The sequence below is a fragment of the Anabrus simplex genome, chromosome 3 (assembly GCF_040414725.1).
Source record: "Anabrus simplex isolate iqAnaSimp1 chromosome 3, ASM4041472v1, whole genome shotgun sequence".
Classification (NCBI taxonomy): domain Eukaryota; kingdom Metazoa; phylum Arthropoda; class Insecta; order Orthoptera; family Tettigoniidae; genus Anabrus; species Anabrus simplex.
Window position 1 is genome coordinate 67,958,134 of NC_090267.1, and position 27,448 is coordinate 67,985,581.

The 27,448-nt window shown below is 39.0% G+C and overlaps 1 protein-coding gene across 1 annotated transcript in view; it reads right to left on the bottom strand.

Moving 5' to 3' along the window:
* Positions 1 to 27,448, bottom strand: part of LOC136866656 (trichohyalin) — a 185,328-nt gene that overhangs the window by 81,917 nt on the left and 75,963 nt on the right. The window contains exons 8-12 of the mRNA XM_067143774.2: positions 18,494 to 18,586; positions 14,503 to 14,616; positions 11,937 to 12,050; positions 11,140 to 11,253; positions 624 to 710 (exon numbers count right to left, since the gene is read on the bottom strand). Of these exons, the coding sequence (XP_066999875.2) occupies positions 624 to 710; positions 11,140 to 11,253; positions 11,937 to 12,050; positions 14,503 to 14,616; positions 18,494 to 18,586 (522 nt within the window). The remainder of the gene's footprint in view (positions 1 to 623; positions 711 to 11,139; positions 11,254 to 11,936; positions 12,051 to 14,502; positions 14,617 to 18,493; positions 18,587 to 27,448) is intronic.

Below are 27,448 nucleotides of genomic sequence, written 5' to 3' on the forward strand. Positions count from 1 at the left end.
GTTTCAGCCAATTGTATTTCCTACTGGTGCTAAGGGCCACTTACAATTTTTTAACAGATGCTTCTGTCTCACTTTATGCTGACGAATTTCATCAGCGGCCTTGGAGAGATTGTATTTATGACAATCATGCTTATGCTTGTGTTCACGCCCTCATGTCGTTGGCTTTATATTATTACCACTTTGGTTTTCCACTAATATTTTAAATGAACTGTTTTTAATTAGAATTTTAATCGAAGAAGTTTTAGTCTCCGACAAGATTATAGTTTAATCATAGACAGTTTTCCATTAGCATCTTTATATATTGTATCATTTTTCACATTTTTATGTTCCAAATTTTAATAACTGGCTAAACTTTTAGCTTTCACTTTTAATATTAGCTGTATTCTTGATGATTGTTTTTAGGCTGAATATGCCCCTAATTGATGGCGAAACATGTCCCATTTAACTAAGAGTCTATTTATGTAACCACTATAAGTGAAAATAAAAGTATTGAATAGGTGGAACAAATTAAAACACCTTTATTGTTGTTGAACTGTAAATTTTCAATACGGACCTAAAATGAGGTTTATAACATGTAATGATCTATGAAATACGGTAATTCTTTTTATGTTAGATAACAATACCTTTTACTGTAGGAAATATCTTCTCTGTGGTCAAAATCACTGTAATATTCTCGTCTTCTTGGCCTCAACTCCTCATCCATTCGTAAGCTAGAATATAAATCAAATAATGAAACACACCAATTTAATCATATGTACAGATGTACAATGCAAGCAAAGAAACTAGTAGAATTTTGTATCCTCATACAAAGAGTTCTTGGTACATCACACAGGCCCTAGTGAGCACCATCACTCCAGTATCCACAGAAGAAGCAAAGCACAATCTTGACAACAGTAACCTTGGAAGAACAGCAAATATCTTCCCTTCCTTCTGCCATCATCTCACAGATGACCATCAAGAAGTATTTCTTATTTTGTGTTTCCCGTTATCAGTGTTGCCATATCGTGAATGACAAAGCACTGTTGGAGGTTCTGCGTCCAGGATAACCTCCTCCACCCAGTCCACATTCCCTTCCATCTTGCTTTCTATGATCAGTCGTATCAGGCTATATTTGGACCAAAATAGGCTTCTTTCCTGTGTTTTGCAAGGGCTAAGACTTCACATAATTTCCCCAGATGAAAGAGTACCTCCTCGCTGGTGATGTGGTTTTCAATCTTAAACATTCTATGATACATCAACATTTCAAAAGCCTGCAGTTGGTTCAATGATGAAACCCTTTAGTGTCCGTATATCTGACACCACAAGGCAGCACCAGTAATATACAACACCTCAGAACACACCAATGAGTTTTGAATCAGAGGTTGCGGATGGAAACAAGAGTTTAATTCCAGAAATGTACATCTTGTAATACCAATTCTGGTTTTGATTTCTACAAGGAATGTTCATTTAAATGAAATACCATTTTGATACAGAGAAAAAAAGGTTTACATGTAAGCCTGTACCTTAAGCTACTTCACAACGCGCAAGTTTCAAGCATATTCAGGCACTTATCATATCGTGTAACCAGCTTCTGAATTCTATCTTCATAGAAATCTGATGCCTGACGTGCCAGCCACTGCAGCACGGTCGTTTTCAGGCCATCATCGTCATGGCCCTGACCACCTAAATGCTTTTTCAAGTGCAGCAACAAGTGGTAGTCACTAGGCGCTAGGTCAGGACTTTATGGAGGGTGATCAAATTGTTCCCAACCAAAAGAAGCAATGAGGTCTCAGGTTTGATTAGCCATGTGAGGTCGTCCATTGTCATGAAGCCAAAGAATCCCCCTTGTGAACGTACCACACCGTTTGTTTACACGATGGAGTTTACGTTAGGTCTCACAATAAGTCTCGGCATTTACTGTGTCACCCCAGTGCAAAAAATCCACAAGCAAGACACCCTGCCTATCCCAAAACACAGTGCACATGAGTCTGTGAGCTGAAATTGTTTGCTTGCACTTCACTTTCTTGGGTAATGTTGAGTGTCTCCATTCCATGGATTGCAGTTTTGATTTCGGCGTAACATAAGCCACCCATGTTTCGTCACCGGTGACTATTTGGCTTAGGAACACACCACCTTCATTGCTGTACCACTCAATAAAAATCAAAGCACTGCCTACGCACTTGGTTTTGTGCGCACCGTTAGCACCCTCGGTACACAGCATGAGCACGACTTCTGATAATCTACATGTCTTGCTTGCCACAATTACATAAAGAACACTCCTTGAAATTTCATCCAAGTCATTACTTAATGATGAAATTGTATTGTATCTGTTTTTTCAAATATTTGCATCAACTTTCTGCACTTACTTATCGTATGGCTTTTAGTGCTGGGAGTGTCCGAGACATGTTTAACTCACCTGGTACAGATCTTTCTATTTTATGTCTATGGGCAACATGTACAAAGCATACGTAAATACAGACGAATGCTTCTATGATGGCATTTGTGGCTAGCCTACTTACGGAGCGTGCATGCACCGAACAACAACCGAAGCGCTGCAGCAGCCATATTTAAAAGTGGTACTTACTTAAGAACATGCAACTTGTGAAAATTTGAATTTATAATTCCACCTTTACAATACTGTGATTGTCTTTATTGAAAAGACTACATTAAATTATACTCGTGAAACATGTTTCGTCCTCTTATGGGACATCTTCAGTCACAAATACAAAACATTAAAAATATGGCGAGGACACATTGAAATAAGTGAATAATAAGTCTTTGTATCCTGTGACGCGGCATGATGGCGTCTTTTCAATCTTCAATGTTAAAATGGTGCAGCGTGAACATGATATGAAGCATGAAATCCTATTAAAATCACAGATTAAATTGTTGTTCAAAACAATGAATTTTCAATTGTAAAACAATGTGAGTGGCTGTGCGAATAAAATTATATGCATATTGTACATAAAACAGTGTGGTGGTAATGCCACATTAAAATAGCTTCCTTGATAAAGAGGTGGAGTTATACTGATGATGCAAGCTGAACTTGATTATGTGTTGACAATATGGGCCTATCATTATAGACTGTTATGCCTTTCAGCGTTCAGTCTGCAAGCCTCTGTGAATTTACTAAACGTCGCCACAATCCTCGATTTGACATTAGTGTTGTGGCCTCATTTAGTTCTATACCTCTTATCTTTAAATCGTTAGAAACCGAGTCTAACCATCGTCGTCTTGGTCTACCTCTACTTCTCTTACCCTCCATACCAGAGTCCATTATTCTCCTAGGTAACCTATCCTCCTCCATTCGCCTCACATGACCCCACCACCGAAGCCGGTTTATGCGTACAGCTTCATCCATCGAGTTCATTCCTAAATTAGCCTTTATTTCCTCATTCCGAGTGCCCTCCTGCCATTGTTCCCACCTGTTTGTACCAGCAATCATTCTTGCTACTTTCATGTCTGTTACTTCTAACTTATGAATAAGATATCCTGAGTCCACCCAGCTTTCGCTCCCGTAAAGCAAAGTTGGTCTGAAAACAGGCCGATGTAAAGATAGTTTCGTCTGGGAGCTGACTTCCTTCTTACAGAATACAGTCGATCGCAGCTGCGAGCTCACTGCATTAGCTTTACGGCACCTTGATTCAATCTCACTTACTATATTACCATCCTGGGAGAACACACAACCTAAATACTTGAAATTATCCACCTGTTCTAGCTTTGTATCACCAATCTGACATTCAATTCTGTTGATTTTCTTACCTACTGACATCAATTTAGTCTTCGAGAGGCTAATTTTCATACCATACTCATTGCACCTATTTTCAAGTTCCACGATATTAGACTGTAGGCTTTCGGCACAATCTGCCATTAAGACCAAGTCGTCAGCATAGGCCAGACTGCTTACTACATTTCCACTTAATTGAATCCCTCCCTGCCATTTTATACCTTTCAGTAGATGATCCATGTAAACTACAAACAGCAAAGGTGAAAGATTACAGCCTTGTCTAACCCCTGTAAATACCCTGAACCAAGAATTCATTCTGCCATCAATTCTCACTGAAGCCCAATTGTCAACATAAATGCCTTTGATTGCTTTTAATAATCTGACTTTAATTCCATAGTCCCCCAGTATGGCGAACATCCTTTCCCTCGGTACCCTGTCATATGCTTTCTCTAGATCTACGAAACAAACACAACTGCCTATTCCTCTCGTAGCATTTTTCAATTACCTGGCGCATACTGAAAATCTGATCCTGACAGCCTCTCTGTGGTCTGAAACCACACTGGTTTTCATCCAACTTCATTTCAACGACTGATCGCACCCTCCCTTCCAAGATGCCAGTGAATACTTTGCCTGGTATACTAATCAGTGAGATACCTCGATAGTTGTTGCAATCCTTCCTGTTCCCTTGCTTATAGATAGGGGCAATTCCTGCTTTTGCCCAATCTGAAGGTACCTTACCAACACTCCACGCTAATTTTACTACTCTATGAAGCCATTTCATCCCTGCCTTCCCACTATACTTCACCATTTCAGGTCTAATTTCATCTATTCCTGCTGCCTTATGACAATGGAGTTTATTTACCATCCTTTCCACTTCCTCAAGCATAATTTCACCAACATCATTTTCCTCCTCCCCTTGAGCTTCGCTGTTCACAACACCACCAGGATGATTTCCTTTTACATTGAGAAGATGTTCAAAATATTCCCTCCACCTCTCCAGTGATTCCCTGGGATCTATTATGAGTTCACCTGTATTACTCAGAACCCTGTTCATTTCCTTTTTCCCTCCCTTCCTAAGATTCTTTATTACTGTCCAGAAAGGTTTCCCTGCTGCTTGACCTAGCCTTTCCAGGTTGTTACCAAAATCTTCCCATGACTTCTTTTTGAATTCAACAATTATTTGTTTCGCTCTGTTTCTTTCATCTACATACAACTCCCTATCTGCCTCGGCCCTTGTTTGGAGCCATTTCTGATAACCCTTCTTTTTACGTTTACAAGCTGCTCTCACTTCATCATTCCACCCATCTTTACACACAGTTGTTCCAAGGCATTCCCTGGCTGTTTCTACTACAGCATCCCTGTATGCCGCCCATTCACTTTCTATATCCTGAACCTGCTTAATGTCTACTGTTCGAAACTTCTCACTAACCATATCCATGTACTTCCGTCTAATTTCCTCGTCCTGGAGATTTTCTACCCTTATTTGTTTGCAGACAGATTTCACTTTCTCTACCTTAGGCCTAGAGATACTTAGTTCACTACAGATCAGATAGTGGTCTGTATCATCGAAAAATCCCCGGAAAACTCGTACATTCCTAACAGATTTCCTGAATTCGAAGTCTGTTAAGATATAGTCTATTATGGATCTGGTACCCCTAGCCTCCCATGTGTAGCGGTGAATAGCCTTATGCTTGAAGAATGTATTCGTAACAGCTAAACCCATACTAGCACAGAAGTCTAGCAAACGCTTCCCATTCCATTTTACTATTTTCAAGAAAATACATATAAATTTCCACCATAATTCCCGAAGCTGGGGCCCCCAGAGGAAGACCTTCCTGTTTATATATTTGGCCATTGAAGGTAAAGTAATTATTAGCCATGACGAACTCCAAGATATTAATAAAATCAGCTATCTCTTGCCTACTCAAATTACTGTATTTAAGTAGATTATTTTTACAAGATTTATCGTTTTTGATACTGGAAATATTCAAGAACATATTTTTGACGTCAAATGAATACATCTTATGGTTTGAATGCATGTTTAAATCTTTAATACGATCGCAAAATTCCTTGGAATTCTTAACAGACCTATTACCCTCAAATCTATGATGTTTCTTTAAAATTGTGTATAAATCTAGATGTCTTATTGTTGTCTGAGTCATCAGTCCATAGACTGGTTTGATTCAGCTCTCCATACCACCCTATCCTGTGCTAACCTTTTCATTTCTACGTAACTACTGCATCCTACATCTGCTCTAATCTGCTTATCATATTCATACCTTGGTCTACCCCTACCGTTCTTACCACCTACACTTCCTTCAAAAACCAACTGAACAAGTCCTGGCTGTCTCAAGATGTGTCCTATCATTCTATCTCTTCTTCTCGTCAAATTTAGCCAAATCGATCTCCTCTCACCAATTCGATTCAGTATCTCTTCATTCGTGATTCGATCTATCCATCTCACCTTCAGCATTCTTCTGTAACACCACATTTCAAAAGCTTCTATTCTCTTTCTTTCTGAGCTAGTTATCGTCCATGTTTCACTTCTACGCAATGCCACGCTCCACACGAAAGTCTTCAAAAACATCTTTCTAATTCCGATATCAATGTTTAAAGTGAGCAAATTTCTTTTCTTGAGAAAGCTCTTCCTTGCTTGTGCTAGTCTGCATTTTATGTCCTCCTTACTTCTGCTATCGTTAGTTATTTTACTACCCAAGTAACAATATTCATCTACTTCCTTTAAGACTTTGTTTCCTAATCTAATATTTCCTACATCACCTGCCTTCGTTCGACTGCACTCCATTACTTTTGTTTTGGACTCATTTATTTTCATCTTGTACTCCTTACCCAAGACTTCATCCATACCATTCAGCAACTTCTCGAGGTCCTCTGCAGTCTCATAAAATAACAATATCATCGGCAAATCTCAAGGTTTTGATTTCCTCTCCTTGGACTGTGATTCCCTTTCCAAATGTCTCTTTGATTTCCTTTACTGCCTGTTCTATGTAAACACTGAAAAGGAGAGGGGACAAACTGCAGCCTTGCCTCACTCCTTTCTGGATTGTTGCTTCTTTTTCAAAGCCTTCGATTCTTATCACTCCAGACTGATTTTTATACAGATTGTAGATAATTCTTCGTTCTCGGTATCTGATCCCTATCATCTTCAGAATCATAAATAGCTTGGTCCAATCAACATTATCGAATGCCTTTTCTAGATCTACGAATGCCATGTACGTGGGCTTGTCCTTCTTAATTCGATCCTCTAAGATCACTGTTAATAAACTTAACCTAGATAGGTAAATATTGTGTTTGGTCCGTATTGACTGGTCTGAATGTATAATATAACTATTTATAATAGTTCATTTAAATCCGCCTTGATCAATACACTCAAATGAAAGAAACATTATTAATTAAACCATACATGTTTCGGGAAATCTCAACCATTCCCTTTATCAGTGGTTAGATCAAAGAATAACACAATATGACACAATCTTTTGTTTTACAATTTGAAGGAGTATTGTGTCCCAATACATCATATCAAAGAGTAAAGAGAACTTATGAAATATTATAAAAATGATCAATACATACAATTTTGGTTGAACTGAATGAGAACACTATACAAATTTAGGATCTTGAAGTTTTTCTTCTTTTCTTCTTCTTTTTGTTCCTTAAATGATTATATGCTAGCCTAAACAGTGGGTTATCTTCTGTACTTTTCTCATTTAAACTTGATTCAGAATTACATTTTTGTGAAAGGTAAATTTCTAAATTTTCCAATTTCCCTTTTTGGTCGAATGTAATAATTTCATGTCATTGGAAATGTCTGTAAATTTATGATTCATTTCAACCATATGTTCTCCCATTGCCGAATATCTTTTATGTTTGACCGCATTAACGTGTTCTTTGTACCTTATAGCCAACGATACATAGGACAGTCCGGAAGAAATTTGGCTATAAGGTACAAAGAACACGTTAATGCGGTCAAACATAAAAGATATTCGGCAATGGGAGAACATATGGTTGAAATGAATCATAAATTTACAGACATTTCCAATGACATGAAATTATTACATTCGACCAAAAAGGGAAATTGGAAAATTTAGAAATTTACCTTACACAAAAATGTAATTCTGAATCAAGTTTAAATGAGAAAAGTACAGAAGATAACCCACTGTTTAGGCTAGCATATAATCATTTAAGGAACAAAAAGAAGAAGAAAAGAAGAAAAACTTCAAGATCCTAAATTTGTATAGTGTTCTCATTCAGTTCAACCAAAATTGTATGTATTGATCATTTTTATAATATTTCATAAGTTCTCTTTACTCTTTGACATGATGTATTGGGACACAATACTCCTTCAAATTGTAAAACAAAAGATTGTGTCATATTGTGTTATTCTTTGATCTGACCACTGATGAAGGGAATGGTTGAGATTTCCCGAAACATGTATGGTTTAATTAATAATGTTTTTTTCATTTGAGTGTATTGATCAAGGCGGATTTAAATAACCTATTATAAATAGTTATATTATACATCCTCTAAGATCAGACGTAAAGTCAGGATTGCTTCACGTGTTCCTAAATTTCTTCTGAAGTAAAATTGTTATTCTCCCAACTCAGCTTCAACTTGTTTTTCCATTCTTCTGTAAATAATATGTGTTAAAATTTTGCAGGCATGAGATACTAAACTAATGGTGCGGTAGTTTTCACACCTGTTAGCACCGGCTTTCTTGGGAATAGGTATAATAACATTCTGCCGAAAATCGGATGGGACTTCTCCTGTCTCATACATCCTGCACACTAAATGGAATAACTTTGCCATGCTGGTTTCTCCTAAGGCAGTCAGTAATTCAGAGGGAATATCATCAATTCCAGGTACCTTGTTCCTATTTAGGTCACTCACAGCTCTGTCAAACTCTGACCTCAAAATTGGGTCTCCCATTTCACCAGCATCAACAGCCTCTTCATGTTCCAGAACCAAATTAACTACATCGTTACCTTGATACAACTGTTGGATATGCTCCTGCCATCTTTCTGCTTTGTCTTCTTTCCCTAGAAGTGGCTTTCCATCTGAGCTCTTAATATTCATGCACCTAGATTTCCTTTCTCCAAAGGTTTCCTTGATTTTCCTGTATGCAGCATTTACCTTTCCGAGGACCATACAGCCTTCGACATCCTTGCACTTCTCCTTCAGCCATTCTTCCTTAGCTACCTTGCACTTTCTATCCACTTGATTCTTTAATCGCCTGTATTCTTTTCTGCCCTCTTCGTTTCTAGCATTCTTGTATTTTCGTCGTTCATCAATCAGGTCTAGTATCTCCTGAGTTATCCACTGATTCTGAGTTGATCTTTTCTTCCTTCCTAACATTTCTTCAGCAGCCCTACTGACTTAATTTTTTATGACTCTCCACTCTTCCTCTATTGTATTTCCATCAGCCTTTTCATTTAGTCCTTGTGCAACATGTTCCTTGAAACTATCCCTCACACTCTTTTCTTTCAACTTGTCTAGATCCCATCTTTTTGCATTCTTTCCTTTCTTCAATTTCTTCAACTTCAGATGGCATTTCATGACCAACAAGTTGTGGTCAGAGTCCATGTCTGCTCCTGGAAAAGTTTTGCAATCCAACACCTGGTTTCTGAATCTCTTCCTAATCATAATGAAGTCTATTTGATACCTTCCAGTGTCTCCAGGTCTCGTCCACGTATACCGCCGTCGTTTGTGGTGTTTGAACCAAGTATTTGCAAGGACTAAATTATGATTGGTGCAGAATTCAACCAGCAGACTTCCTCTTTCATTCCTTTGTCCCAATCCAAGTTCTCCTACTGTACTACCTTCTCTTCCTTGGCCTGCCACTGCATTCCAGTCTCCCATCACAATTAGATTCTCGTCACCTTTTACATATTGTATTAAATCTTCTATCTCCTCATATATTCTTTCAATTCCTTCATCATCCGCTGAACTAGTAGGCATATAGACCTGCACTATTGTGGTGGGCATTGGTTTGGTGTCTATCTTGATGACAATAATTCTTTCACTATGCTGGTCGTAGTAGCTTACCCGCTGCCCTATTTTCTTATTCATTATTAAACCAACTCCTGCATTTCCCCTGTTTGATTTCGTGTTGATAATTTGGTAGTCGCCTGACCAAAAATCTTGTTCTTCCTGCCAATGTACTTCACTTATACCACTACATCTAACTTTAGCCTATCCATCTCCCTTTTCAGTTCTCTAACCTACCACAACGATTCAAACTTCTAACATTCCACGCTCCGACTCGCAGAATGTCAGTATCCATCTTCCTGATGACGTATATGTAGGGCTATTTCTGAAATTAATGACAGGTCTTATAGTTATATTCTCTTTATGCACCTTCGGTAGTGCCCTAGCCGTTGGAATACCCGGGTTCATATTAATAAGTTTTTGGGACTCCCTTTCATTAAGGATGAAAGAAGATCGTTTAAGAAGTTGCTTTAAATTTCTCTGGATGATATTTATCGGGTCTTTTATTATAATTTTGAATGAATTCTCTGCGAAAAAGGTTTTGGTTTTCTGTATGTATGATTCTTTGTTCATAATGACCGTCACTTTCCCTTTGTCCGCCTTAGTCGCAATCAAACCATTCTCCTTAATTTTCTGCTTCAGTTATTATTAAATTAGAAAGTTTTTTCTTAATATTATATCTAGTCTCTGTTTGGTTCTCTATCAGTAACTTTTGAATTGCATTTTCGGCTTCCGCCGTGATAGTGAGCGCGTCTTACAGAAAAATGCTAGGAGACATGAACCAGCAAAGTACAGGAGTGGAGAAGTAGCTATAAAAAAGGACTGAAGCTGGATCTGGACTGAAACTTAAGCCAAAATACCTTGACTTCTACAAGATACTAAAAGTGAAGCACAATGATGATGATGGTGCTGCTTGTTGTTTAAAGGGGCCTAACATCCAGGTCATCGGCCCCAGTGAAGCACAATGACATCTATGATGTGAAGAATGTCTTCCATGAGGGATCTGTACAGACTTCCAGTTATGCCAAGATAATTAAGCCATAGACCAGAATGAACAGTGAAAATTCATCCAGGTCAGATGAAGATGAATACAGGATGGCTGAGATGTAGAGATTTAGATGACAGTGACAAGACAGGACAATAGTTGAGTTCTCTTTGGACAGTGTGTGGTATTTTAGTATTACAATATACACTATAAAGCAGAATAGTCGTTGCACACTGAAGTGAAGTGTGGGTTATGATTTTGTTTCAATTACGGTACAGTACATCTAGTTTTAATAAGTAATTTAATATTTTTTCCTTGCATGTTACTTTATCATTTACACTAAATGCTTTTGACCTCAATGCCACAGCACTTCTTTCACTCAATTTTATTTAACATGTGTTACCTGTTGCATTATATTCTCATGTTGACCAAGTAACTGGTCACTTACCTGTGTTCTCGAATAGCATGAACCCTGCTTGGTCTGTCCTCATACTGAATGTCTCTGACAGAAGTACGACTTGGCCACCGGGAAAGAGACTGCAATCTCTGTTCATTCTCGGCCCTAAAACACAGAAAGTCTGTCACCTTCCATTTCGCACACCAGTGTTACACAGTATCATATTCACTCATAATTTTGCCTTTTCGCAAGAATGAAGTTGAACTAAGAAACCTCCTAGTTTTCCAAGATCAGACCCACGTAGCTGGGGTTGCATAGAGAATTTGAGTTCAAGAATATGATTCCATCACTTCTGTTACAACAATCAATGTTGGTGATAGAATCTGACTAATGTTAAAACTTAAACTCATAGTAGTAGTAGTACAGACTTCCAGTTATGCCAAGATAATTAAGCCATGGACCAGAATGAACAGAGAAAATTCATCCAGGTCAGATGAAGATGAATACAGGATGGCTGAAATGTAGAGATTTAGATGACAGCGACGAGAGGGGACAACAGTTGAGTTCTCTTTGGACAGTGTGTGGTATTTTAGTATTACAATATACACTATAAGCAGAATGGTTGTTACACACCGAAGTGAAGTGTGGGTTATGATTTTGTTTCAATTATGGTACAGTACATCTTGTTTTAATAAGTAATTTAATCTTTCTTCCTTCCATGTTACTTTATCATTTACACTAAATGCTTTTGACCTCAATGCCACAGCACTCCTTTCATTCAGTTTTGTTTAGCAAGTGTTACCTCTTGCATTATATTCTGCATGCTGACCAAGTAACTGGTCACTTACCTGTGTTCTCGTATAGCATGAACCCTGCTTGGTCTGTCCTCATACTGAATGTCTCTGACAGAAGTACGACTTGGCCACCGGGAAAGAGACTGCACTCTCTGTTCATTCTCAGCCCTAAAACACAGAAAGTCTGTCACCTTCCATATCTCACAACAGTGTTGCACAGAATCATATTCACTCATAATTTTGCCTTTCCGCAAGAATGAAGTTGAACCAAGAAACCTCCAAGACGGCCTGAGGGCATGTGACGACCTCTCCTAGCATTGTACTTTTTGTCTGGTATCTCCACGGACTCTCTGGAAGATGAAACTACAATATCTGTTTCCCAGCCACAACCTGAAGGTTCTAGTTTTCCAAGATCAGACCCATGTAGCTGGGGTTGCATGGACAATTTGAGTCACAAGAATATGATTCCATCACTTCCGTTACAACAATCAATGTTGGTGATAGAATCTAACTAATGTTAAAACTTAAACTCACAGTAGTACACCTGAAATAGACATTGATGAGGCAAAGTGGAACTGGCAATTAAAATTATTAAAGTGGGAAGTCCTGCGGGAATAGAAGAAGTTGCAGCAGGATCAATAAATGGAGCAGCGTACGTTTAGACATATTTAGAAGAGAAGAACTTATCTTTATATCATGCAAAGTTTGCAGCACTGAAAGAAAAATGTGAGATACCTGAGCCATGATATTTAACTCACGCATACGGTAAATATAAGTGAGAGGCAAAAAAAAAACTCATATACTGAAAAAAAAAGACCATAATTAGGAACACATAATAGGATAAACAAAATGACTCACAAGAGGGAACAACAGAAAAGGAGACAAGGGAAAACATGAAAACACAAAATGATTGGGACAATTTCACATTCCTATGTGTCTTCCCTTTTCCAGTGTCCACCCACTTTTCAGCTTATCCTATTTTTCACACATGAAGACTGAAGATGTGTCAACATGGTCCCTCAATAAGTGTTGATACCCACTCTCCTCATGAGCTAAGAAACAGAAAGAAGCTTGTTGGGAGTATGAGAAGAAGTGGATGTAAAGGAACTTGGACTAATGAGAGAATGAACCTACTTGAAGACAAGTGTAAGAAGATCTAGAGATTATCCATACCCAGTGCAAAATTCAAACTAAAAAGTTATATAATGTGCAGAAAAAAATGGGAAGTGAGTCGCTACACAAAAATATGATGTAGACAAAACCTGTGAATGTTGGCAGAGTGATCAAAGCTTGGTCTTGAAGACAGCATGCATTTTGATGGGAAATAACTGGACATGGAGCCTAAACTCTATAACCATATTGTTATGTGCTCATGCAAATCTTAGCTCTGTTCCTGCCCTCTTCGGTATAAGTGAGTTAGGCCGTGAACATCCACAACGACCTGAGGGCATGTGACGACCTCTCCTAGCATTGTGCTTTTTGTCTGGTGTCTCCACAGACTCTCTGGAAGGCGAAACTACAATATCTGTTTCCCAGCCACAACCTGAAGGTTCTAGCAATTAAAATTATTAAAGTGGGAAGTCCTGAGGGAATAGAAGTAGGATATAAAAGTAGGCTCACCGTGAACAAACAGACTCAGAATGCTCAAGAGTGATGTTGGAGTAATGAGCGCTGAGAGAGTGTCATCATGGTGGACTAGTGGACAGTAGTAGTGTTGTTGGAAAGGAGTACTGGTTAGCACTGCTGTCTTTGTTTAGTAGTAGGTGTTGAGTTAGTACTGTGTTATTGTCTTGCCTAGTGATATATGTTGAGTAGTTAAGTGTGTAGAGCAGATACGTGAGTTGACTGGGTAAGTTATCAGCCTTATATGGAGTCAAGCCAAGTATACCGTATCATGCAGCGTGATAGCCAATTTCCGTGTGTTCTAAACTGTCTGCAATGGAACTGCTGTGTTAAGTGTCTGATGCATGGGAAGTGAAAGGCAAGACCTGAAAATCAACATTCTGGAGGAACAGCCCATTCTAGGTAAATACCAGCCAGCTAACACCTGTTGTGAGGATTAGAGATTTTGCAAATAGCCAATAATTATGTGAGAGTGAGAGAGAGCTCTTCGAGATGATAAGGAAAAAGGCTGGGAGATAATGGAAGAATGTCAGATGAAGATGATGAAGAAGGCAGAAGGCCAGAAGATGATGGCCAGAATATTATAAAAGAGATGAAAAAATACCAGAAGATGATGAAAAAGAAGATAGAAAATGTTCAGATGATGATAAAGGAGATGAATGGAGATCAAAATATGATGGAGAAGAAAATAAGAAAGATGATAAGGAAGGTGGAGAAAGATCAGGAGATGATGAAGAAGAAGATGGAGGTGGTGGAGGTGAAAATAGAAGATCAGAAGAAGGAGGAAGACAGACGGAAAATGAGTGAGGAGGATCTCTACAAGATAAAGCATGTTTTTCAGCTTGATGCTCTGTCCCGAAGATCTTGTCCAGAAGACTGCAATCTCTGCTCCAAGAGGGAGGGCAAATGCAAGTTTCCTGCCAAAGGACCACCACATGGAGTTGGAGGGAAACTCCGTGTTGACCAAATTTCACTGTAACTGTAACTGATCACTTACCTGCATTCTTGAATAGCATGGGCCCTGAATGATTTGTCCTCATACCGGATATCTCTGAGAGAAGTACAACTTGGCACCCGGGAAAGAGACTGCACTTTCCGTTCACCCTCAGACCTAAAACAGAGCGAGTCAGACACCTTCCATTTCTTGCTCCAGTGTTGCACAGAATCATATTTATACATAATTTTGCCTTCTTACACAAATAAAGTTGAATGAAGAAACCTCCTAGTTTCCCAAGAACAAACCCAAATATATCCAGTGACTCCATCACTTCTATTATATATAGCCGTGCGGTTAGGAGCATGCAGTGTGAGCTTGTATTTGGGAGAGAGCGGGTTCGAATCGCCATTGTCGGCAGCTCTGAAGACTTTTTTTGTGATTTTTCATTTTCACACCAGGCAAATGCAGGGGCTGTACCTTAATTAAGGCCACGGCCACTTCCTTCCCATTCCTAGCCCTTTCCTGTCCTATAATCACCATAAGGCCTATCTGTATCGGAGCAACGTAAAGCCAATTGTAAAAAAAAGAAACTTTATTGCTTTATTGCAACAATCAATGTTAGTGACAAAATCTAATCATAAAACTTAAATTCACAGTAGTACAGTCAAAAGAGACATCAATATGAGAAAGTGGAAGTGTAATAAAAGAGTTGCCAGAAAAGCAGGATCAGTGTCCACCTGCTGTAGGATCCATGGACAGAACACCACCCAGGCATCGAAACCATGATCCTGGAGCTCCTGGTGTAAGTGTAGATGGTACAGGTGAAACCAGTGGGTATGCAATATCAGCATAACAGATGCTCAGCTGATGTTCGTCTCCTGTTCAATGACCTGTGTGCTAGTACAGGGTTACGCCGGATAGCATCAAACACGACCTCTTCATTGTCAGCAGATGTCACAGGATGATCTTGAACAGACCGTGTCCTTCCCAGGGATGCAGTATCCCGCAGACGTCTTTCAACACTCCGAAATGTCATGCCCATCGATTGTCGTCTATCCGGATAGCGTTCTGAGTACAGGCATTGTACCTAGTATGCATTCTGTCTAGCTTCTCCATAGATAAGTAACATATCCACATACTCGTCGCTGGAATACATCTCAAGGCAGTGAATAAACTTTGCTTCGAAGGATGGAAATTCACGCAGCTACATACTGACTGCCATCGCATGTTGTTATCGTTCCAATGGGGCATACTTTGCCCTACCTGTGGTCTACAAAGCTTGGAACATGTACGACGTAGCTAACTGGCCACAGACCATCACCTCCTTATCCTCGTCCAACCCAGCACCATACCCAATATGATACATACGGTCTTTTACGGAGTCAAATAAACAAATCAGTCCTTGGAAGCTATTAAGTATGTAACCTTACGACATCCCAGGCAACTGGCTGTTAAAAAAAATTCTTATGTGGGATTCGAACCTCCTACCTCGAGCACTGTCCACTATCATATACCTCCCTGTCTGCTTGCCATGTGAGCTACTGCGACACTTGTCCTACAGCACCCATTTCCCACCCTATACAGTACCGTGCTCCCCGTCTGTGCGTCCACCTCGTTTTAAAGTATGTGTTCTGCATATCTGTACTCTTTTTTATGGATTCTTTTGAGGTACTCACAATGAATTAATAGTTGCGCTCATGATTCCTGCTGTCTTCTAGCCCGTAAATACACATCTGGTTATATTACCCCGGTTTAGGGAGAGGGACCGATGTCTTTCAGAATTGTAGTAAATGTAAAGGGATGCATAAAACTGCATCACAAGGGGCTGGTGGACCACCCAGTATATTGTTATTATTACATACCTAACAATCTAACAAAATCAAAATCAGGCGATTTTGATATATAACCAGGAAAATTCAGGAGGTACAAATAGTAAAAACTGCTTATTCTACATGTCTCAGGCAGTACATACAGTACTTTATCCTAGCAAGCTTCATGCATCATGTCATCAAATCCACATTTAACTTAGCACATATTTCCAGAGAAACTGTTAGTGGAATCTAAATCCACAAATATTTCACTCTAGTATGTAAACCCTGTTAACGATTTGTTGAAAGCAGTTGCCCTGTAGCCTTGATTTTACAGTCAACAATCTCTCCAAGTTTCCATCACCAATATGACCTAAACTGTGTTTGTGTTTTAGTCACCTGACCAAATATCCTATCATATTCAGCATTACTGTGAGGGATTGTTAAAATAAAAACTAATCTATCATATTTTAGGCTCCCTTCATCACTTCTTAATTTTCCTATCAAAGACCACTGCACATCAATTGTTTCTTCCATTACGATCCCATCTAGTATATCATCTATCTGATATTCATAGAACTGGGACTGTAATTCATCCATGACTTCACCTGCATCTGCATTCAGAAAAACTGGAAACATAGTTACAATTTTCGTGCTTGCATAATTTTGGCACCCCCAATTTTGATGAGTGTTTATAAGGATTTTTATTTTGATCGCATAATTTTCGCTGCCTTAAACCGTAGGCTATTCTGCATCTTAGCTCAAGCGCTGAAGGCAATGAAGTTACCCTCTGACGTCACTGCCTGCCGTAGTCTAGTCTGACCTTGTAATTATTGTAGACAGATGATAGTTTGACCTTGAGCAAAACTGCATTCCAATCCCCATGCCTGGAGTTATACCTTGGCGTGCGCTTTGTTTTGTTTTTGCTAGGGGTTTTACGTCGCGCCGACACAGATAGGTCTTATGGCGACGATGGGATAGGAAAGGCCTAGGAGTTGGAACGAAGCGGCCGTGGCCTTAATTAAGGTGCAGCCTCAGCATTTGCCTGGTGTGAAAATGGGAAACCACAGAAAACCCGTTTCAGGGGTGCCGATAGTGGGATTCGAACCTACTATCTCCCGGATGCAAGCTCACAGCCGTGCGCTTTGTACTGTAAGCGGATAGCTACTGCAGATACATGCTGTAATTTGTTCTGTGTAGTAGTGTGTTAAGAAACAGCATACCGAGCTCGATAGCTGCAGTCACTTAAGTGCGGCCAGTATCCAGTAATCGGGAGATAGTGGGTTCGAGCCCCACTGTCGGCAGCCTTGAAGATGGTTTTCCGTGGTTTCCCATTTTCACACCCGGCAAATGCCGGGGCTGTACCTTAATTAAGGCCACGGCCGCTTCCTTCCACTTCCTAGACCTTTCCTATCTCATCGTCGCCATAAGACATATCTGTGTCGGTGCGACGTTAGGCAAAATAGCAACAAAAAAAAAAAGAAACAGCATCGCAAGTTTTCATAAGTTGGTAGCACCCAGTAAAGTGTCTTTTAGTTGCTAAGTGCCGATGTTACAGTTCATCAGTTAGCATGGAGAAGTATAACAACTATACAGCCAAATATAAACTCATCATCATCATCATTTTACAGTTCCAGTTTCCCGGGTACTGTTGGCGAGCCTTTTCCATTCTGTCTTATTGAGATATGTTCTGTTGTTCATGACGTCCTCCAGCGTCCTTCCCCGATCTGCAATGTCCATCTTTACGACGTCCATCCAGTGAGTTCTTGGTCTTCCGACCATCCGTTTACCTGCCACATGTCTCTCCAAGTTAACATATGCGGTCCTTGCTGGCTCCATCCTCATTACGTGATACAGAGATACCAAGAAAGATATTAAACAGTAATCCCGGTGGACAAAAAGGACGAGGTTGACAGAGAACTAGTTGAGCACATGGAGTTGAGGGAGATCTACAGAAAACAGGATACAGGATTTACTAAGTAATGGCAGAAGATCAGGAATGCTGGCAGAAAATATTACAAGAGGCCAAGGGGAGATCTACAGAAAACAGGATACAAGATTTACTATACTGGCAGAAGATCAAGATTGCTGGCAGAAAATATTACAAGAGGCCAAGGTTCTCTAAGGACAGTACAGTAGAGCCACAGAAGAAAAAGGACTATTGTTTTGTTATTTTCCAGTATATGTTAAATGGGCCCCACTTTGCAAAATAAGTGAACCAGAACTCCTTCAAAAGTTATTACCTGAATTCCTGAGATCGTAGTCTCTCATCATTCGGGAGTTCTCTCAGGGAAGAATGATCTGGCCACCGAGAAAGAGACACTCCTCTGCGCTCTCTGAAACAACAGAAATAAACATTAATCCACTATATCTGTGGTTCTATCCTGACAGATCCACACTATATTTAATATTACTTCCCTCAACAAGAATCTTTCAACCATCAAGTCTAAAGTCAGCTCAAAATCTCTGTCTTTTGAGACTACAAAGTTACCCTTGATCGTGCTCTCACTTACCAGAAACACTGCTCGAACACCAAGCAAAAAGTGGCAGCTAGAAATAAAATTATAAGGAAGATAACGGGTACTACCTGGGGGGCACATCCCATTACTGTGAGAACCTCTTCCATTGCTCTATGTTACTCTGCAGCGGAATATGCATCCCCAGTATGGTACAAGTCAAGTCACGCCAGGAAGGTAGATGTTGCTCTAAACCAGTGGTTCCCAACCTGGGGGCGATCGCCCCCAAGTGGGCGATTTGGGTTATCAGGGGGGCAATCAATAAGTGGGGGGCGATTGGGGGGCGATGAGTATTCAAAGGAGGAAAAATTAAAATAGTACTGTACAGTAGAAGATGCCGGATAACACGAGTCACTAGCTATTCTCAACCGGCGACTTCACTGCACTCACCCCTCTCCACAGTCACCATCGATTGTTGCTCAGTGCGGCCGACTGGTGACTCAACCCCCTCACCCTCCTGCCATCACAATACACTTGCCATTGACCTACGTTCGTCTTCAGTTTTAACTAGCCTTTGTGTGCCTCACCATTAGTTATTGTGCGTGTCTTTTCTGTATTTCTTGCGTTTGTTTTGAAGTGTAGAAGTTCATGCGAATAGATTCAAAAAATAAGAAGTGTCATCAATACTCAGCTGAATATTTAAAATTTGGTTTTATCGCGTCACCGCAAAATGTGCAGTTTCTACATTGTCTTTTGTGCCATGAAACATTTACTACTAATGAAGCTATGAAGCCTTCGCGAATGAAAGATCATTTATTAAGAGTACACAGTGATAAAGTGAATAAAGAAATTAGCTAAACACCTCAAAGCTAAAGCTGATAAGCAGCCTAATGTGAGTGAATTATTTAAAAAACGAGCAACCGATCTTGATAAAGGTCTTCTTGCTTCTTACGACGTGTCTTTATTGATTGCTAAATGTGGTAAACCTCACACAATTGGCGACACTCTTGTTTTACCGGCTACCAAAAACATTGTTGAAATCATGCTAGGTGACGGGATAGTAATAACAACATAAGTCAATCGGTTCCTTTGAGCAACAATACTGTTTCATGGTAAATTGACGAAATAGTCACGGACGTTGAATCCTAACTCACCAATATGTTGAAAAAAAAAAAAAGTAAATTTGCATTGCGGATTGATGAATCAACTGTGATTGATAACAAAGCAATTCCATTAGCTTATGTGAGGTTTATCAATGAACAAAAGGAAATTACCGAAGAAATGTTGTTTGCTAGAACTTTGATCACTGATACAAAAGGATCGTCGATTTTTAAAGTGGTGCAAGATTATTTTGAGGAAAAGAGATTCCCCTAACAAACATGAGCACTTGCGCAACAGACGGTACTCCTGCCATGTCAGGTCATCATGCTGGGTTTCTAGCCCAGAAATGCCAGAGGTCATCACTATTCACTGTGTCATTCATCGTCAACACTTAGCTGCGAAAAAATTTAGTGGTGTCCTGCATGAAACCCTACAACTGATTATTACTGGTGTCAACAATAGCAAAGCTAATTCCCTCAATGATCGTCTGTTCCGACAACTTTGCCATGAAAATGATGAGGAATTCGAACGCTTGCTTCCACATAAGGCCGTGAGGTGGCTTTCCAAAGGAAACTGTTTGCGCCGTTTCTTCGAATTATTTGACATGGTTACTGAATTTCTCGACACGTCTGATCCTCTTTTAAGTGAGAATTTGAATTAACGCAAGTTGGAACTTGTGTACCTTACAGATATTTTTGAAAAAAATGAACAAAGTCAATATAAGGCTTCAAGGAAACAAGATGAACCTTATCAAGGCCAAAGGAATCATTTCATCATTCATCGGCAAGTTCGATATTCACAAGGTAAATATTGGCCGTAAAAGGCTGGTTCAGTTGCTGACCCTTCAAAACTGTTCAGTGTCAGATAAGGAGACTCCTGAACTCCCAAAAGACAAAATCCTAATTTTTATTGATCACCTTGACCAGTTAAAAACTGACATGGAATCAAGATTTGAAGATTTGACCAACTTACAAATTCCGGATTGGATTCTAGATCCATTCTCGTTTGAAGCTGTGGATAAGCTTGATAATTTTTTGCAGACGGAGTTTCTAGATCTGAAGTATAAATGTGAGGCGAAAATCACTTTCAAGCAGAGCGGTTACGAGTTAGCCCGGGTGTAGCTTATGGACACTTATCCACAAATGTGGGGGAAAATTGAACCACTTCTCATCTCGTTCCCGTCAACATATTTAGTTGAAAAAGGATTTAGTCCTGTTGTCCAGCCCCGCACAAAACAAAGAAATAAGTTGGACATTTGCCTCAAAGGAGACTTGTGCCTGAACTTGGCGAACATAAAGCTGGATATTCAAGCTTTAAGTGAAATCCACCAAGCACAAGGCAGCCATTGAAAAGGTAAAACAATAACCAAGTTTTCAAACTTTCATTTATTTTTTTTTAATTTTAACTGTCAACTTTCTCAATTTTTCCAGATTCCACTTTGAAAATGAAAACATGTACGTCAATGATCTTAGTTAATTACTTCACTTCTTTGTTCTTAAAAATATCTGTAAAAAGTACATTTAAATTTTTTTTTATTTAAGAGTGACCGGATAAAACTGCTGTGGTTGTTTTTATATACGGTATTAAATTGTTTAAAATAATAAAACTGCTTTATTACTTACACTTTACTTCAAATTAAAATTAGGTATACAATGAAAATGAAAAGGGAGCGATAGGTGTTAGTCAACTTCCAGAAAGGGGCGATGGGCCACAAAAGGTTGGGAACCACTGCTTTAAACGATACCCGTCGCATCATTACCGGCTGTCTAAAACCTACTCCGTTGGACAAATTGTACAGTCTTGCTGGTATTGCCCCTCCTGATATCCGTCGAGAGGTTGCAGCAAAAAACGAGAGGAAGAAGGCGGAAACATCTGAAGCTCACCCTCTGTATGGATACAGGCCAGTTACTCCAAGACTTAAATCAAGGAAAAGCTTCCTCAGAACAACAGAGACTCTTAACGGGACACCTCAGCAATCCCGAATTGATATGTGGTGCGCAAGCTGCACTTGCTCCGAAGAATGGCTGACACTAAGTGAAGAACTACCACCTGGTCACATGGAGAAATGGAGTACTTGGAGATCTGAAAGATTACGGGCAGGTGTGACAAGATGTAAAAGCAACCTGCAGAAGTGGGGTTTCAACATCGAGTCTTCATTGTGTGAGTGTGGTGCAATCCAGACGACGTCTCATTTGTTGCAGTGTAGTAGGTGCCCTAAAACATGCACAGTACAAGATCTACTTCAAGCAACAGAAAATGCACTAGCTGTCGCCAATTTCTGGGCAAAAGTAGTATAGACCTTTTTTTTTTTGATAAGTGTGACTTTGTCTATAATGTATATAATTCAGTTAGAGTACATATGTATTTATAGTATTAATGCTTCTGATACAAATAAATAAATAAAATAACCATTGAACAAACCAAGGGGAAAGCAAAGATTTGTCATAAGAGAAGAAATTTGTATATCTTAGGTCTACACTGCTGATGACGTCCTACTTACATATCACCTATGCCCCACAATCAGATCAACCTGCAATGACCACAGACGTATTTTGGAGAAAGCTTTCGAAATACCTCTTGAAGACTACCTCATCATCGTAGACAACCTCAAAGGGCACGTCAGACATTGATACGGAAAAAAGAATTATAACGGTCAGTGAATCCTTGATTAGTCAGAAACAGATTAGGATTGCTGGTAGAAAATATCACATGAGACCAAGGTTCTCTCAGGACTGTAGAGGAGAAGAAGAAGAAGAAGAAGAAGAAGAAGAAGAAGAAGAAGAAGAAGAAGAAGAAGAAGAAGAAGAAGAAGAAGAAGAAGAAGAAGAAGGTCATCACTAACAAGTGGTTCAAAAAGTGCAATTCAGTTTGATACATACTAGGCCAACTCCAAGTGTCGCGTGTTTACATTTGTACATTTCTTTTTAACATATATATATGAAACTTACCATCTACACAAATTGAGATTTATGCATAATGACGTCTAGATGATAACAACCTCCACAAATTTCATTGTTGTAAACCTGATGCAGGTATTTTACAAAATTTTAAATGTAGCGATTGGGGTTTACATGGAACGGACTTTTAACTTCACATACCTTTACTTTTTTTTTTTTTTTTAATTCTGCGAATTGTGGTAACATTTATTGGTAATGTTAAGATATTGTTTACAAGAAGTACAAAGGTACATTTTATGAAAAAAAAAAAATGTAAGTTGCATGATGTCTGCGTAATACAGTTAAAGGCGATCGTCACGTGTTTACTTGACAGCGTCATGGGATTACACACGCGAATCAGTGCTATGGCGACATGGCATGAGGGGCTAATAAATCTTGAACTCCACATCAAATATGATCACTGAATGATAAAATGTGTATTTAATATCGCAGTAAGTAATAATCAAGAAAGGGCGTGATGGTGCAGCGGTCAAGCTGCTTTGAACCATCAAGACGGACAGGGTTCGAGTCCCAATTAATGCACGAGTGATTTTAGAGGTAAAAGTCACGTCCGGTGGTTTGGATTTCACGTAAAAAAATGACGACCCGTGACTTATGACAGTGAGATTATCGGTCACATAAAATTACAAGCTTCATTCATCCCAATAATAATAATCTATATATATAAAATAAGAGTTTTGTCTGTACATTGCTCAGAATTTGAAAATAATGGTATTTCTGTATCAGTCATGTCCACAGTATCAAGGAAATGCACTTTTGACTTCTCCATAATTTCTGTCTGTCTGTCTGTCTGTCTGTCTGTCTGTCTGTCTGTCTGTCTGTCTGTCTGTCTGTCTGTCTGTCTGTCTGTCTGTATGTATGTATGTATGTATGTATGTATGTACACGCATCACGAGAAAACGGCTGAAGATAATTTAATGAAAATCGGTATGCAAAGTCGAGAATAAGTCGCTACAATCTCGGCCATAAATAATTTTATTCATGCTGAGTGAAATGGTAGTTTAGGAAAAGGCCTAAAATTTAATTCTTGAATATTTATTTTATTAGTATTCATATTGTAACGAAAATCGGTAAACAAAATCTAGGAAAAAGTCACTACAATCTAGGCCATAAATAATTGTATTCACGCTGAGAAAAGTGGTAGTTTTGAGGAAGGCCTAAAATTTAATTCTCAAATATTTATGTTATTAATGGTCCTATCTTAATTAAAATCGGCATGCAAAGTTGGGGAGTAAGTCGCTACAATCTACACCATAAATAATCTTATTCACGCTGAGCGAAATGGTAGTTTAGGGAACGGCCTAAAATTTAATTCTCGAATATTTGTGTTATTAGTGGTCTTATTGACAAATACTATATAAATTTAGTATTAAATTTCCAATCATTTATGTCTTATACATTTTTACCTTACCGGCTGTGATAATGGAGATAGTATTCATGAATTTGGATTTTTGTTGCTAGGTTCATATCAGCGCCGTCACGAGAAAATGGGTAAACAGAATTTAATGAAAATCGGTATGTAAAGTCAGGAAAGAAGGAACTACAGTTTGTGATAGTACATATATCACACCCCCGAATTATATGTAGAAGTTATAGATATTATTGTCAGTATTCGATTTATTATTATTATTATTATTATTATTATTATTATTATTATTATTATTATTATTATCAGTATTTCATTTGTATATTTTGCCATTTATATTGGTAAGCTGGTAGATATCCACATATGTAGGTATGAGTAATTTGTTTTGCACGAGTGGGAAAACATTGCTTTAATAACTCTGGTAATTTGAATGAGTCATCTGGCTACCCCAGTGTTTGTTGTGATGTACTTGTGTCAGGAAATTCCATTAGTCATGTATATATCCCAGCCTGATGAGATGAGCTTGTTGTTGTACCAGGGAAATTTGATGATTCATGTAAAACTCCCGAGTGTTTGTTTATAACTTGGGAGAAAGAAGAGGTTCACTCATGATTGGCTGGCAAGCACCAATCCAGACGTATCATCTGAGAGGAGGGGGATGTTGATGTCTATAAAGGTTGATCATACGGCGGCAACGAAAAAAACATTGTAAGGGGACATGGTAAGGGTGATTGTAAAGGAACGAGAAGGAAGATAACTACAACCAGTGACACTGTATAAGATAAATACAACTGACGCACTGTACGGAAAGGAAGTAGTGCTGATACACGGTACTGGAGTGACACGGCAGCAATGGACTGGACTTCAAACGTTCGTGGAGTGCAGTCTTGTTATGTTCGTGGAAAGTGGCTGATTGTGGAGAGTGCTTGCGCATTAAGTATTGTAGCACTTGTGGCGGCCTACCATTATATGTTGGTGAAAGCTATCTCAGACTTTCCATAATTTATGTTGAGGATCGACAGACGTGTGTATATATCTTTACAACAAGTGTTAAAATATGTGAACACAGTAGTACAAGGTACAGTATCTGTGTGATGTGATAACTGCCGATTATGAGAATCGGTGAGTCAAATTGATATAGAGACAGTGAAAGGTATTTATCTTCATACATGTACATTGTTCACCAGACCATCTACAAATGGTAGCTTAGTTCTCGCTTTCGTTTTCCCAGGATTTTCATTATTGTTGTTGTTGTAAATATGGAGTCTTCCAGCAATATTTTATGTGTGTATTATATGTATAATGTTGTATGTTGATGAGGTGCTCATGCACGGAATTTGTTCAGAATATAGTTAGCTATTTTAGAATCAGTGTTATTGATGAACCTAGGTGCAGTTCCTACCTAATTAGTCGTTTTCGGGAGGTTAGGTAAGGCCTGCAGCAGATGTACCAGTACGCAGCATTATGTACACGCCCTGGGATATAAATTTTATCATGCTCTTATCTAAATTCGAGGGATCCATTCTGGTGAACTCTGGCGCCCATACTACGGACATTTATATTAAATATTTTATTAATTTATTTCAAGTATTTTACGAAGTTTTTGAGCAATATTTTTATTTACATATTTTATTCATGATTTTATTTTATTATATTTATTTATTGGTAGTCATCGATAAGTTACAAGTTTATGATATAATTAATTTTATAAGATGCCCTAATGTTACAGAGTCGAAAGAAAACTGAATGTGAAGACCTACAATACAGAAAGCTCATAAAATTGATCAACAATAACATTACATTGACCATTGTTTGTTGTGATGTGCTTTGTGTCTCTGTTGCCACTCATCGCCGATAGATGGGATTACTGCTGTATACCGAGTTTTTTTTAATTTGCTTTACGTCACGCCAACACAGCTAGGAATTATGGCGATGATGGGATACGAAAGGGCTAGGAGTGGGAAGGAAGTGGCCCTGACGTTAATTACGTTACAGCCCCAGCATTTTCCTGGTGTGAAAATGGGAGACCACGGAAAACCATCTTCAGGGCTGTCGACAGTGGAGCTCGAACCCACTACCTCCTAGATCCAAGCTCACAGCTGCGCGCCCCTAACCGCACAGCCAACTCACTCGGTCGTACTGAGTATAACAGTCTGCCTGAATATTGGCAGGAAGTAGCTGGGGAATTAGATAACTTTCTGATACTACTGATATGTAACAAACTGATTCATCATAGCATTTAGCTATTCAATTCCTACTCTGAGGCACTGATTGGAATGAGCAGTGTGCATATTTAGCGGGATAATGGCAGAGAAGTGTTCACGGCTGTCTGCGGAACATTGGACTGTTGGATCAGCACCATATCACTGTTCGTTAAAAGTGAGAAAATGTGCGGTATTTTAATTTGATCGAGTATTTTATACGACATTGCTTCTAATCGCTACATTCCTACTGACGACTTCAGAGCCCTGTTTCATAAAACTAACTAAATAATATTAGCTAATAATATTAGAACTCATAAAAATAATTATTAGTTAACCAAATTCTGTTTCAGAAAGATTTACACATGACTAAATATCTTCACTAATAATATTAGTTCATTAGTCAGCTGATACAAATGGAGGTTAGAATCGGTCTGTTGCATATGTTCTTGGTTTGGGTTTGTTCCTAGCAGTAGGCTAATGCTTGACTACAACCGACTATTAATCCACATGTTCAAAAGACTCACTTGATATTTTCGTTGTTGCGACTTCAATACATATGAAAATGGATAAAAGAAGTGAAAATAATGTGAGAAGAAAATTTCTTTGCAGAAAGTGATTGAGTTAAAGCATCAACTATTCGCAGCCTTTTGCACACTATAAATCTCCTTGTTCCTTTACTTTTTTATTTCATGTGCTCTTAAAAATATTTGTGGATTACTGTAGTCACGTCCTAGTTCGTGAACCATGGGCAACGGCTGAGTGGCCTAGTAAGTGGTCCTGAGAGTCGGGATACCAGTTGCTATGGAATGGGAGTGGGCATCTCGGACATATTCTGAGTCGTGGCCTGCCTTGTGCTCAGGCGGCTAGGACTATACAATTCACCGGTGGTCCATAACCCGTTAGAGAAGAGATCCTCACTTGGACTATGTGCAAGTAGGGTAGCATCCTGCTTTATGAATTTACCGAGCTCAGAACACTTTAAGCAAGCCTTGGACCTATGGGAGTATCGGAGTCCCACTCCCATTTCACAGGCGAGGGACTCCTTGGAAACAACTTGGCGAACGAAATGGAATTCGATGGGGAGCTATCAATACTAATGGGGCTTGTTACGGAG